Genomic DNA, 15,454 nt, shown 5'->3' on the forward strand with positions numbered 1-15,454 from the left:
TTGACATGCAGAAGATACGGTATTGTAAACACAAAACTCTGATCATGTGTTGTTAGTCTCAGTTTGGCAAAAAACACTACAGTGATTTATACTCAACTTGGCATCATGTTAGATGGTTTGGATACTTCAAAAGAGCATGATGTATGGTAGCCTTCTCTGGCTGTGTATGAGATATGCTACCCTGGCAGTTCCTGGTTAAAAAAATCTAGCAATTAGCTACAGAGAAAGTACTGAAGGAAATGTATTGAAATCACTTGTGAGCCATTCTTCTGTACATGTTCTTCTCATTCCATTTGTGGGAAGAAGTATATTTTTATATTATTTCTTAGTTACCTTTTGAGTCAATAATAACATACATCTCTTTGAGTAGTAAAATTGAATGTATTTAAGAAAAAATAATTAATGTTATTTTCAAAACATTATCTGACATCTCTTCTGGCAGCATAGTTTAGAAAAGGCAAAGTTGATGAAGTTCTGTTTTCATTTACCCTGTAAATTCAGAGTAACAGAGTAACTGCTGACAACTGCTGGGCAGAAAATGTCCCATTCATGGGAGGTCAGCTGCATGTGCATTCTATTTTGAGTAACATCGTTGAGCTAGGCTGAGAGGAATACCCAAAGATGAAGCTCTCTCCCCTTCCTTATGCTAAAGTTTTTGTGCATACAGCAAAATTTAAGTCTGAATTATACTGGCAGTTATTTGCTCTTCAGGAATGTTACAGGCAACTGATTCTACTGAATTCAGATTTCTTAGGTAGGGTTGCTTTCTGACTGCTGCATAAACATTTTAATACCAGTTTTCTGATCATGTCCTGATTGAGTTTATGGGGCATGTTTAAAGAAACTCTTTAATCTTTTTTCTAAAGTAAATGAAACTAGAGAGCATATACACAGAAAGTGTGTTCTGAGTTCTGCTATTTTTAGTTTTAATGTGAGACACAACTTCCAAACATTGTGACTGAGTAATTCCAAATACGGCTAAGGCTGGCAGATTCGTGGCCCAGCAATTGCCTTCAATCTGCTGCATAAAGAGCTCATATTTAGGAGAAGCAAAAGTCAGAATTTCCGTTTTAAATCTCAGAAGTAGAGTTATAAGGAACACTGAAGTTGCAGTGTGTTAGTAGATTACACTTTATAGTGACACAGTTTTCAGGCTCGTTAGTCACTTTTGAGTCTTCATCTTCTGAATCCTATGAAGACCCAGCGCTGTACAATAAAGCAAAGACAACTGCTTGTACTAACAATGCATAAGTGGCATCTGACCGTTCCAGAGAACAGTTATATTATTTATATAACATGCCGTGCAGTAGCTGGGTTAATCATAGAGTCCAGTCCCTTTTCCTTACTCAGAAATGTGGATATATATGACCAGAAGATGAAGCTGGAGCAGTAATACTCTTAATTATATTTTCTTCCTGTCTCAGGGTTCCTTGCATCATCCTCGTGATAAGGTCCTCCAGTAAGGAGGACTGTTGCTAGCAATATACATCAGTGTTAATTTCCATGCCCCCTATGAAATACCATGGCACCATTTTATGCATGTTACGTGTAGTATTCTGGTAATGGTAAATGAAACTATCCTTGTTCTTACTCTTTCAGAGACAGAAAGAGATTACTGTCTCTGAAGACTCTTAAAAATTGGGATGATTTGCCTCAAGTTAGCTAAATTGTTGCCTATTTCATGCTTTGATCTCGATGTTAATCTAACCATCTTTCATTTAAATTTATACCAGGTTCTATTACAGTCAAGGTACCTGCCTCTCTCAAAGCTTATTTACAATTGTCTGGGAGAAAAGTGGATGTGAGCTCAGAGATTCGGTTAGAAGAAACACAGAGTGCCTCCAAAGATGATCACGTAACTATAAGTGGTAAGGCTTACTAATTTTGGCTTTCAGTAAATGTCTGTCTGGCATTAGTCAAAGGTATCTGCATTTTTGTACGGTTTTATTACTCTTGGCCTCTTCCTGTGTCATCTGTTTCAGCTTCAAATGTTTGCTTGTGCCAGTGAACTCCCCTTGTTACTAGATGGATTTTTCATTTTGTTTGGTAAATGACTTTTGAATACAAGTGACTGTTTCTCTAACAAAAATCTTAGAGCCAAATTCATCCTCAGCATAATTCCAGTGAATCTGGGAGAAGTAAACTAGGGTATGAATTTGACCCATGGCTTTTAAATTTGTTTAAAACATTCTTAGAATTTATTGTTGGCCTAGACAATCTATTAAAAATCTAATGAAACATTTTTTGATGTCTCTGTCAAAAAAAAAAAGGCAGAGTAAAAGGTGCATATGGCATATTTATAAAAAAATATTACAAATGTTAAACAGTGCAGGATAGACTGAGAAATGATGGGTGGGTGATGGCCAGGAAAGAACAGGAGGAGCTGGAGTACAGAGGAATATAGGGTACGTGGAAAGGCCCCTCTGGAAACGTTCCTCTACCAATTCTAAAATTGAACTTGGCAGTCCCCTAGTCTTGCTGTTCCCTGCTTTATTCTAAAGTTGTACAGTTCGTTGTCAGGGTGTGTATTTCCATCTTCCTCTCCTGACTGGTCCATCTAGAAGCTGTCTCTTGCTGTTAACAATTACTCCCTCTGCTTAAGAGGCAAGGTTAGCGTAACGGATCTGAAGGCTCTAGCTTTCCTTGTGAACGTGTCTTGTCAGTGTGACCTGATATGATAATAGATTGAATGAGGCTTTCAGTTTCTCTCTTTTTTTATTTTTTTTTAAGAAAACATACAAAACTTCTCTTCCTCTACATAAAAATGGTAATCCCAAAGTCTTCTAAGCTAGGAAATGTTATAAGCATACCTGCAAAACATGGAGTCTGTGTATGTAATACAGTAGTCTTGAAATGTATAGGCATGTCACTTTCTGCCTTCTGCCTTGAACAGTAACTAGCAGTTAAATTTACTAATAGTTATTAAATACAGCTTTTTAAAAAACATGTTTAAAACTCCAGGTAGTAAGCTTGGAAGGACCCCAGATTCAAGCAAAGTTCCATGCAGTGTATCACTTCAGCAGTAAAACAGTACGTTTCCCAGTGAATGGGATCTCTGGCTGGTCAATCATCTTGTTAACTCTGGCAACATTAAAGATAAGAGTAATGTTTCAAATATACACAGCTGAATTGCTTCTCTGGTTTCATGACCCAGTCAGTATTTATGCAGGAGAGTCATCGCTGAAGAAGAAGCAATTTTCCAACCCACCATTCTGCATCCAAATGATTTTGGCTGCTTAGGCCAGAAGTGGCTCTGATTAGTTAACCCTCAAATATACATATCCCGAAGCTATGGAAATCAATGAGAATTGCACACAGACAACAGCCTTTCGCCACTGATTATCGGTTGTTTAAAGAGGTTACGGCATTCCTCAAAAACAATTAAATATAGATCTAAATTTATCCAGATACAGATGAATGAAAAATAGACCCTGAAATGTATTTTCAGCAAGATTCAATTGAACTGTGGTTCTATGCTGGTCTGAAGTTCATCCATCTTTATACCAATCATCTTCATTGATTGCTAGGCTCAAATAATGTAACCAATGACTTATAGCAACTCTGCTGGCATTTTCTTCTTTGCTAGTCAATAAGAAGCTAAAAACTTGAAGGGATGAAATAGATGGCTCTGGAATGTGCTTTGCTCCTTTCTTACCCCTTTGAAAACAGTGCCTGCTCTTTCTTGGACGAGGCAGTAACATCCTTTGGCACAGCAGAGGAGATGCTTCCTGCTTCTCTTTATCCCACAGAGACAGTGTATTATCCCTGCAGGCCAAGCAGTTGTTCCCTCATTCTGGATGATCCCTTCTTCATGGAATTGATATTTAAGCATTTTTTCGTACAAGTTGATTCTGAAATCATTTAATGCCATTCCTATACCATGAAAACCTTATTTTTTTGCTGGAGTCTTAAATACAGAGTCTATAGCTATACTTCTGCTGCAGCTAAAGAAATACGAAAGGGGGAGAGGGGAGGGTATTTTGCAAAGTGGAAAAAAGCTCTGTATCATAAGCAGATGATAATTTAGATTTTTAATGATTCTGTGGTCAAAGGTTCATTTAAAAATAGGCAGCTTTTCAGAAGCTGGCCAGTTCCCATGTGGATAATGCAAGAACTGGCTGTTTTCAAGCTGCTTTCAGACTTTACTTGCCTCTGGGAGTACAGTGTGAAACCGTAGAGTTCTCCAGTGAGAAGATGGGGTATAATTTTATGATTTGAGTAAATTTGCACCTAGTCTATCTCCTGCTCCAGGAAAGCCTCTTCCTTACTGCTATTGTAGCAGCTACACCTTGCTTCCTCCACACTGATGGAGGAAGAAAGTGGGTTGTGAACACACTGACAGTCACATCCAGGATTTTTTGAGGTGGCCAAGAAATAGATCTGGATTTAGTTATAGCAAGAAGATGAGAGAACTTGGAGTGAGGGCTTTAGAGGCAAAGTGTAAAAAGGTGTTTTGCTCCTTTGAAGAGAGAGAGAGAGACTGACTTTCCTGCAGAACTGCGACACTTGCCAAAGACGGGAAGGAATTAGAGAATGCTGCCAGCATGTGTACTCTTTAGAGTAATTTGCAAGGAGAAGGCATCTGTTTTCACTGACATCAGTAGACCCTTTTGAAAGTAGTATGTATGATATAACAGAGTTTATAAAAATGGATTTTTCATGTGAAGCACTGGTCCAGCTCCCTGTGAAAGCATTTATTAGACTGTCTAATTTGAGAGTGTTCAATAAACTCCAAAAATTTCTAATGGTAATCATGTCACGTCATTCTTCTCCTTTCCCTGGCAAAGAATGTAGGAAGAAAGGATTCTGCTTATCAGAATGCTCTGTAGCGTAACTCCTAGCCTTTGCTGCTAGGAGTCTGTGCTGCCCTATTTCTCAAGGTCTGCATGTATTCCTAAATCAGCTGATTTAGGAATTTTAGCCTGTGGAGATTAACTATCTCTGGAACTGTATGTGCTAACAGGAAGGACAGTAGGAAGATATATGTCAAATAATTAAGCAGAAAAGAATTATGATTTGACTTGATGGCCAATTAAACTTAGCTGAATAGTAAGATAAACTTTCTGATGGTAAGTAGTTGTCTGGAGAGGCTATAAATTCTACAGTTCTGCAGATTCTGAAGAACAAGCTAGACAGGCACATCAAGTTAAATATAATGGATCCTCAGGAGATTGCTTTCAGCCCTATTCTCTCTTGTCTTAAGTTGATGTGACCATCTGCTCCTCCTACTCCAAAGCGACTCCAAAGGAGGGTTTTGAAGGATGTGGGTGGATTAATTTGGGGAGTAAACAAATGCAGGCAGTGGGCAGACTTCCCCTCACTTGCATTGCCAATTGGTGTGTCGACAACTGTAAGCTGACTGGAAAAAGTCTTGCAATCATGTAGAGTTTCTTTGGATCCTTGTAGCTCATGGTGTCAATTTCCAAATCAAATTGTCTGGAATATAATCAGGTTTTTACACCATGTAAATCTTCTAGCTCTGGTGCCAAGGACTGATCTGATTCCAGATCTTTTTCCATTCTAGGCTCCAGTTCTAGTCCCAGCTTCATATCCAGCAGCAACCTTTGACCTGATGCCATCAATTTACTTAGTGCCAAGTGAGATTTCAACTTTCGCAGTTGCTTATTACTCCATCTGGTTTTCAATGCTTGCATGAGTTTCCTTGGTGGAAGTCCCACAGTGTCACAGGTGTTCCTTAGTGGCCACAAATATTTGTCTTTGCAAGTTACCATGTCTCTCTATTCTTTCTTTGTCAAATTGGCAAACCAGCCTTTTCCTTTATAATTTTCTGTCCTCTTACAAAGTACGTGCTGTTTGGGGATGGTTGTCTTCTCTCAAGTCAGGAGACATACTTGCTCCATGTTTCATCCAGCATTGTAACATTTGCAGCACTTAACAGGATTTTTAGCTTTTGTTACTAATACCACCCATCTATAGCACTATAGCTTTCCTAAGCTACATTTGAATAGTCCCTCTCAGAGCCTTGCCTTCTGGTGATCATGCACACAGGTAATATCTTCTTTTTCACATCAGTTTATACCTGTTCTTAGATCTTCAGCCTGGGTGTTACTTTCTCTAACCCTTTTTTCCTTTGAAAGTTTCCAGGTAGATGTTGCCTCTTTCTTGCATGGGGTGAGCCAATATCGGAACTCCTTAGGCAACCTTCTTCCTCACATGCCTCTGGAAAAAACAAACTTGCCTAATTTCTAGGTGTTTTTGAAAAGACAGGCATTGTCTCATCTCTGCCTTTTCAGGTTTCTCCATGAATTTAGTTAGTCTTTTCACTCTGATTCCCAGGTAGATTGTGATGAAAGACCCCTTTCTCATTAGGAACAGACACTTATTCAAGCACGGACAGAAATAATAAAGGTTTTATGTGTGTGTGATGTTAAGCCTGGAATCTCCTCTGAAGTGTGTATGGAATTCAGACAGATTGTTTCCTACCATAATCTGCCTCAATAACTGATTTTTCACTGGACACAGAATGGCTCTTCATCCCGTGGTACTGGCGGAGCTGCCTGTGAAATGCTTACCCCTTAGGATTTCTTCAAAGTTTGGCTCACCAGTGTGCAAAAATGATTTGATTGCATGAGTCTTGTGCCAGGCTTTATGGATGTATTCATTGCTTTTGTTATCTGGAATTCGGTGTTACTTTACATGTTTCTACCTACACAAAATTCCAAACTAAACCCAAATACAGTTGAAGGGGCCATGAGTGACATGAGGCAAGCAACTGGTCTTTAAAAGGGAAATAATTGAAAGATTTTTGCATCATGGCAGTGCTTTGAAACTTAATTTTCTTCTGAAATGTAGCAGCTGTCAAAGTGTAGCACTTTGCAGCTTGTCTCTGTTGTATTTGGACTTACTGTTCTGATCCCAGGAGCAGCACTGTTCAGTGCTGTGACTGTGATTATTTTCTGTATTCTCTTCAGAATTTTCCTTCTTTCCTAGAAGCAATTGTTATTGAATCTTTGTCACTAGAATTGAGTGGAAAGAACTTTCTTTCATAGTTTCACGGTGTCCCCCTGAACACTGTTACTCTGCGAAGTCTTGATCCTTTTTAAAAAAGCAAACAATAACCCCAGGTTGTATCTGGAAAAGATTACATTCCTTCAAGTCAAATAGCAAGTTCATCCAACTTCTTAAAAACACATCAGATGAGATGCTATCCTACAGGTTTTTATTGGTTTCAGCTTGCATTTAACTCAAGCTGCTCACAGTCTTGGAGTCACACCACAGTCCTAGCAATACTAGTGAACAACCTTAAGTTTTCTCTGAACAGGGGAGAATATAAGTTTAGAGTTAAAATAACATTTTTTCATCTAACAGTTCTACATGCTTTGAAATTGAAGAATCCAAGGTTTGAATCTTGATTGCAAGGGTTAATTTCCTAATTTTGCACACATTTTCTCCTGAAAAACTTTGTTCTCTTGGGATTCAGAACTTGTCTTGTGTTGGCCTTCCATGTGTTCATGTGTTAAGGATTTTTTGTAAGATTTTTTTTTTTTTTTTTAGATTTGAAGTAATTTTGCTATCAATTTGCATTTAAAATAAGCCCATTTTTATATATTTTATTATTTGAAAGTAGAATTCTTTTTAACTTCTCAAGTCTCCAAGAAAATGAACAAATAAATGATCAATACTTAACTGAGTAAAGTTTCCTAAAGGTATTTTCTGCCTTTCTTCATAGAATTTTTTTTTTCCTAGCTGTTAAATAGAAAATGTGGCCTGTCACACCCTGGTGCATCTAGCTCTTTCTGAACTCATACTGTTGTCTTAACTGATGGGTTTTGAAACAAAATCCTTTCTTTTCCTGTCAGCAATCCAAAAGTCTGCTGGCTTTTGTGCTTTGGTCATGCTAGCAAACTCATCCTCAGAATCCACTTACAACCTCACAGTATGCACAGTAAAGGCAGTAATCAGAGTTAAAACCAAATTCTGATCAACAGTTCTCCAACTAACTCTTGTTGCTTGATTGGAGCCTAGCACACATAACTAATTATGTTTGATTTGAACCTGCTACTGGCAATAGGCTTAACCTTAAAATAGTTTTAAGATCTGCAACCCTAGGGAGTGGAACTTGATACTGACTTAACTGTGAGGAGTTTGATTTTTGCATTCCCTTCACAGGCAAATCGCCAAAAAAAGCATACGGAACAAAACATTTTTCCTAAGTTCACATAGGAAATACAAAATGAGAAACAGAACTGAGACAGTAACTCAGCTTTGAAACAACTCTGATTAATTTGTTTCTGTGTTTCTTTAGAACTCTAACTTGCTAGCTATCCTGTAGCAGGAAGCAAGCAGTGTATGAAACTTTAGTCATCCGTATGACCGTTTCTGTGGTTCAGCATTTGTTCCTTCTACAGAAGTACAAGAGACAGTGACAAAAATAAGAGAGAGGAAATGATCGAGACCAAGCACTTCAATTTGCACTTTCTGGAAATCAGTCTCTGCCCTACATTTGCTGTATTCTTTCTCCTTAAAAAAAAAATAAATAAAAATACATTTTTACTGCTCTACAATTCTGTTAAGGGCCCAGCTGAAATTATTTTCCTTTGTGTTTCTTTGTTAATTCATTTTTTTGACACCTGGAGGTATTTCCTGTTTAAAATTGAGACTGATCTCATGTTTTAAGAGCTATCACTGCTTAAAAGACAGATTTTGTTTTCAATTCTGTTTCTCTGACACAATGCTATTGCAAATCAGTCATTCAGCAAATCTTTCTGGGGAACTGAATTTTCAGCAGTAATAGCTTTCATACATATCACAATTTTCCAACTTTTTGATGATCTTCATAGATGCATTTTGAGTCCATACTTAGATGGAGAATAGAACTGTGGGTTCTACCTTCTTGCAACTGCCTTCTAGTAGGAAGGATACAGTAAGTGTGTGGTATGGTTGCTGAAGGCAACAGGCATCTCCTGAGGAGTGCAGAAATTATACTAGGACATCTGCAAGGAGATGCTTGAAGACATGTTGAGGTCTGCTAACAAAGGATACTGAAGTACCTCTCCATTCAACAGGAGAACTGAACCAGTGTTGGACTTCTCTGAAAATCCTGTACATGAAACAGGCCTTGGCCTTGGCCTGCTAGTCTGTTGATGTGGTTTGGCCCATAATGTTAAACTAATCTCACTTAACAGTACCAAAGAGTTGAAATGTTATTGAAAAATTCTGGCATGTAGAGTTAAGTTGTGGAAACCAAGGCAGTGATGTCAACTGGAGTCTTGCCATTGCTTTTGACATGGCCAGAATTTCACTTCAGCTATGTTACAGGTCAGAGCAGAGCATGTTTGCAAAGTTGCCTCAGAGCGTTGCTTCCCTGCCATCCCTCAGGCTATGCCAGGCTCAAATGAGTTCTAAACTTAGAATATACTCTGTTGCATAAACACTAAAATAGCAATAAAAGACATCTTGTAAAGATAACCCAAAGTGAAGACTGATCTTTTGATAAAGGCACTGATTTGGAACTCAAAAGGTCTCAGTTTAATTCCCAATTTGGTCATAAATTTTCTGTATAAACTTGGAAGGTCACTTAATCTCTCTGGACCTTAGATTTAACTGTAAAATTAGAATAATGGGACGTTTTCTCCTTTGTCCTTTAAGCAGTGAGCTTTTCATAGTATGACACTGCATACTTAGTTAATGTCACACGTGTCGATGATGGAGACCTTTCTGTTTCTTTAAGCCATTAGTGTAGAAACAGTAGCAGCAACATGTCTGGTCATCCTGTAAATTAGATCTTACCGGTGTTTCTTGTCCGTATTTGGAACTGAGATGAAAACTTCTCAAATTACCTAGCCAGATCATTAATATATTCATATTTCCTAGACCATGATAAAAATCTGTGATACTGTATAATAGAAAAATACATCCCTATAAATTTGCTTAATAATGTATTATGGGAAAGGATGAGTGTGAAGAACAGTGTCAAGAAGAAAAAACAAACTCCTGTAAATTCTACCAAATAAAGTCTTGTGATGTATTTTGAGGGAGTTTGAAAAAAGTTGATAGGAAGATGATGTTCACTGCGTGTCACATTAAGCTAAACAGAGCTCTTTTCCAGGTCACATGAATCAGGGCAATGAAACAGACAAATGGATTAAGGCTGAAGCACAAAATGGCAAAGTGTCTCTTAAAAGCCAAAGCTGGATCCAGTCCATGAAGCTGAAGACTCCTTAAAGGTGAAATTAGGCCAAAGATATCAAATCAAGGAATCATAAAGTAACACTTCAGTAATATTATGGAACTTTGATACCTATTCTTATCATAAGATATAAACAACTTTGAAAATAAGAGATTTTTAACCCAGCATTTACCAGTGACAGTGGCTGGTGCTTAATGGCTATACTTTACTGATTTACTTACCATACTCTTTAGAAACTTACATATTTAGAATTTGTATAACTTGACCTACTTACCAAGCCAGTTTGAAAGCTGGTAACTTTCAAACGAAAGTTCAGAGCTATCATAAAAGAAATTTCCAACGCAATATTTGAAAACATGAAAACTTACTTCCAAGGTGACATGCTCTGCAAGCTGTTTTATATTTTTAAGTGAAGTATCTCATTACTGCGCGACCTTTATTAGTTTATGCAAAATGCTGAGAATTTTCTTCAACCAAATTACTTATCATGGATAGGATAAAACTGCTTCAGCGACTGTAATTCTTACTTGGTTTTCTTGTTTGATATTTGACCCTAAGCAATTTCTGCCTTATGTATGGGCACTGTACGTATAAAACTATATTGTTGCATGTCATCATGGGCCTCTTATGGGTAGAAACAAGAAGTCCAGCCATGTGTACCACTGTTCATCTGCTAAGAAAAGCTTTTAAAATAAATACAAGTGCAATGGATCTGGCTGATTCCAGGGAGGAACATTCCACCAAATGGACTTCAGATAAAAATCCTTCTAACGTACGAACATTCTCCTAAAGTAAGAGTTACCAAAGAATGGAAGTATTGAGGTAATAGATGAGAGCTATAACCTGAATATTTGCTACATTTGCAGTAGTATACTGTCAGCCTTGCATGACAGGACTGTAAGCTCTTTGAGGCAGAAAAGCAGAAGAAGGATGTGAGGAAGGTTTGTATGCCCTGAGCAAGAGACCATGACTGGAGGTTTTGGTACTATACCAAATGGTAATAAAAACATGCAATAAAGTAAATTGAACCTTTAAAAACTTTTCAATTTATATATTTTCCCTTACAAAGCAAATACTGAAATTTGGTTTTTTAAATCTGAAATGTAATAATTCCTGCCAACTGAGTGGGTGGAGAGAAACAAAGAAGAGTTTGTAGTGTCAACTAAGGTTTTAAGTTGCAAGAATGTTTGTATATACTGTAAATCATAATGGTACATCCTAAAATGACCTTCCCCATGGAAAGTTTTATTACCCCTTGCTAATGCACTTCAGGACTTAAGGGCAGCATTTTTACTTTAGTTCAAATTGTTTAAAGACTATATTCTGTTCCCTATTGCATGTACTGTTTGGATGGGATTGGCACTGATGTATATGGCAAATTATATATATTTTTATATAAACACATACACTAATATATAAAACGTTACTATAACTAAAATCAACATAATATTACTTGTTATTGCTACACTACTGTTAAAAGATTTGAAATTAATAAATGTGTAAAAGTTTTTTAAATTTTCTGGAAATTTTTTCAAATTAATACTTTCTGTGCACTGCTGCAGGTATATGCAAGAAGCATTCCTAAATTCACATTGCACTTGAAAATAAAAACGATGTGGTAGATATTTCACAAAACTGAGTCCTTTCAATTGCTCTGATTTGTCTGGAATACAAAGCCCATCAGCCTCAGTTGAGTCAGTTGGACAGCTGCATCAGCAACTTACGGGAAAGCATGAGAAAACATTATTTCTTGCACTTTCAAATGTAAGCAAAGTAATGCATTCATTTTGTAAAAGTAGTCGCAATTAAATGTTAGAATTGCTAGTTATTTACTTAAAAGAAGTTTAAGCACCAAGAAAATTTGTGCTACCACTAAAGCTACTGTGATTAAAATTCCAAGTTAGATGTTGATACCAGCTTAGAACATTACTGTAAAGGTCAATAATGAGCTAAGGAAGACAAATCTTTGGGAGTTTCCCCAAAGACATATGATTAATGTCTTGTTCTGCTCTAATAAGGTGAAACTCTTTATTTTTCTCTATAAAAGGAAAGATTAGTTGAGTTATCAGTAAATAGAATCTGAGTGGTAAATTCCAGGTGTGCTGTGTGCTCCTTTTCTTTCTACATTTGATGAGAAGATGATCTTAAAACAGGAGAAAATTTATCCTTTACTTTTCTATCATCTGTCATCTTTTTTTTTTTTTTTTTTTTTTTTTTTTTTTTTTTTTGATTCTCTTGACTGTATCAGCTGCCAGCTAGTCCACAATTCAGATCTGAAAATGTAAACTTCAGCTGGCTTGGAGAGTTGAATTCTGAGCCTGGTAAGTCTTTAATGTGAACTAGTGCTGGGGTTGTGCAAGTGACTGCTTAAAAATAGAGAACTGTGCTTATATGTGTATTTATAGCTGTATATTACAGATAGTTATTTAAACACTGTTATTGATAACAAACAGTCGTGTGAAATGTGCAACTCTGGGAACTCAAAGTGTTTATGTCCTAGAAAAGACCTTCATAACAAATGAGAACCTCAAACACATACACATTTATTAACTGTTTACTCTGTATGAGTTTACAAAAACTTCAAATTATTGAAAGATGAAGACAGCTTGAATCAACATCTGAAAGTCAGCAGTGTCTTTTCAGTACAGCTGTGTTGCTTGAAGGCACATATGCTCCTACTAGAAAGATTCATAATGCATCCTTACTCATTCAGCAAGAGTTGTCTTTTATTAAAGGATTATTAATTTTAAGAAAAATATTGTAGTGTCTTGTCATGTTCTATTGAAAAACAAGTGGAACTATAGATGTTGTATAGTTTCTTCAGTTTTCATTTTGAAGGATTTGTTTATTCAAGTTCTAACTGGTGTTATTTGGTGAAGGTGAGTATGTTACCATTTCTGTCGTACCCAACCCAGGGAGGAGGGTCAGCATCATTATGCTCTTGTTTCTCCAACTTGGCTGTGTATTTCAGGACAGCTTGTCTGCAACAAGAGTAAAAAGGGGGGATTTTTTTTTTTAAACAGAGGCTATACCTACAAAGAACAGCAAAAGCTAAGTGAAGTGATGTAGAGTTTCTTGCTTTAACTGAAACTACCAATATTACAAGAGATGTCTTGGAAACTAGAAGAAAAAGGTAAGTGGTTAGATCATCGTTACAAAATAAATTAGGTTGGGAGGGGCCTTTGGAGGTCATTTAATCCTGCCCAGCAGATCTCACTAGATCAGGTGGCTCAGGGCTTTGACCAGCTAAGCTCTGAATATCTCCAGGTATGAAGATTGCACAGCCTCTCTGGGCTCTTGTTCCACCCTCTGACCCAACCTCATGATAAAAAGTAGTTTCATTTCAGAACTCTACGTTATGCCAGCTCATCTGTTACCTCTTGTCCTATCAGTGTGCTCCTCTGAGAAGGGTCTGGCTCTGTCTCCTCCTCTGTCCTCTGATCAGGTAGTTGGAGGGAGCAATAAGATCCTCCCCACCCCATGCCTTCTCTTCTTTAGGCTGAACAAACCCAATTCTCTCAGCCTGTCTTTATAAATCATGTGCTCCAGCCCCCTAAAAATCTTGGTGGCCCTTATCTTAACTTGCTGCAGTTTGTAAGTGTCTTGTACTGAGGAAAATACGGATTTTTGGAACTGATAGTAGGCTATTCCATTGGATTAACAGCATTGTGGTTTGAAGAAGGCTTAACACCAAACAAAACAGATAAACCAGTTATACCAAAAGATGTCACAGAATCTGTCCAGAGTGGTGCTTCCTACTTAAATAGGAAGGATATACTAAATGAGCATGGCCCTGTCTTTACATGAGCCCTAAGATTTTTCTTTGCACGGTCTCTGTGGCACCTGCAAGTATGTTTTTATCCATTCTGTTTTCTCCTTTTACTTTTGTGTTTTTTGCTTGCTTTTGGCTTCTTTTTTGCTTTTACTTTCTTTTTAGCTAACTTCATTGCTTTTCACAGAATCACAGAAGGGTTGAGGTTGGAAAGGACCTCAGGAGATCATCTAGTTCTACCACCCACCTCTTTTTAAAGCTCATTGGTTCTGAGGTTGAGTTGAGTACATTATGGTCAGTGTTAAGAGCCTGATTATTACTCACAGTAGCCCTGAGGACATCCCTAGGCTTTTACCTGCAGGTTCTCTCTTAGCTGAACCAGGAGAGAATCATTTGTGGCATCTGAGAACAACTGTGTCATGTCCCACTGTCCTACTTACCCAGTAGTTATGTCCCCCATTTTCTGTTTGCTTCCTACGTGCGTGTCCTCTGTAATCTGCATCAGTATTTTGTTATGTCTGCCATAGTGTTTTACTAGAACTAGAACATGACACAGAAATAGGAGAAAATCAGGGCTGCTGAGTGAGAGACCCTAAAAAGAGTCTCAAGAGCAACTCTTCCCCTCTCCTTCCTTTACCAGTACTGTTTGTTTGTTTACCAGTCCAGCAACTTTCATTGGCTTCCTGGGCTGAAGAAACTCAACCCTTCACTTTATGAATGCCTCTTTCTTTCCATCATTTCTGAGAGTTGGCTTTTAGCCTGCTCTCACTGCAAGGAGCACCTCTCACACCCTCCCCTCTCTGGCTCTTCCCCAAACTCCAGAAAGCTCCCCCAGCTGAGCATACTCATGTGCTTGTTGGGGAAGAGCCAGCTCTCTACATCTCATCCTCTTCAGATGATTCAACCTGATCTGGAGTCTTGCAGCCATAACAAGGTAAACAGCCCTTTTCCCTGCTGGTTGGTTTCCTAAGCTCTTTAACAGAAGGTGATGTATGGCATCTAGACAATATTAAAGAAAAACCCAAATTAGAGGTTTCTGTTACCTGCCAATAATGCTACTATAATGTTCATATTTTTTTCCAAAGTGAAAACCATGAAGGCAGTTACAAAAGAAGCCAATATATTGGCAGCTGTAATGCTAGCAATACCGCAGCAGGAAAGGGGTGGCAACTGCAGGATATATATTTTTTAATTTAACACTGACACGCTGTATTAAACACATGAATGCAAGGCTGTGTGTATTTTTATATTAGGGAGGCTTGTGCCATTGAGGTATGTGTGCACAACTTATATGAGGAACTATAAGCTATAAAATAAAAATCAACTCATCCAAGTCCAGATTCCTGCTTTTCATGAGAAGGGCAATGTATGGTGGCTGTCTGAAGCATGCATAAAGGGGAGCTCTTACTATTTTTTGGAAACTTAGGCTGCCCCATGCTTGGAGCTACAATCGATTAGTTTGCCAGAAACAGCCTTCATTAATCATCAACATGTGGCAAAATGCGTTGTTTATTTAAGATATACTGTACATA

General features: G+C 37.7%; 2 protein-coding genes across 4 annotated transcripts in view; one reads left to right on the forward strand and one right to left on the reverse strand.

The window, feature by feature from the left end:
• Positions 1-12,061, forward strand: part of FAM185A (family with sequence similarity 185 member A) — a 41,743-nt gene extending 29,682 nt beyond the window's left edge. The window contains exons 7-8 of the mRNA XM_062580637.1: positions 1,734-1,868; positions 10,070-12,061. Of these exons, the coding sequence (XP_062436621.1) occupies positions 1,734-1,868; positions 10,070-10,185 (251 nt within the window). The 3' untranslated portion in view covers positions 10,186-12,061. The remainder of the gene's footprint in view (positions 1-1,733; positions 1,869-10,069) is intronic.
• A 612-nt stretch (positions 12,062-12,673) lies between these two features.
• Positions 12,674-15,454, reverse strand: part of FBXL13 (F-box and leucine rich repeat protein 13) — a 98,732-nt gene continuing 95,951 nt past the window's right edge. For 2 of the 3 annotated variants that reach the window (XM_062581648.1, XM_062581657.1), the window contains one exon: positions 12,674-13,131. In XM_062581648.1, coding sequence (XP_062437632.1) covers positions 13,017-13,131 — 115 coding nt within the window. In that variant the 3' untranslated portion in view covers positions 12,674-13,016. Of the gene's footprint in view, positions 13,132-14,362; positions 14,463-15,454 lie in introns of all 3 variants that reach the window. The other variant, XM_062581642.1, reaches the window with a different exon arrangement.

The sequence above is a fragment of the Rhea pennata genome, chromosome 1 (genome assembly GCF_028389875.1).
Source record: "Rhea pennata isolate bPtePen1 chromosome 1, bPtePen1.pri, whole genome shotgun sequence".
Lineage (NCBI taxonomy): Eukaryota > Metazoa > Chordata > Aves > Rheiformes > Rheidae > Rhea > Rhea pennata.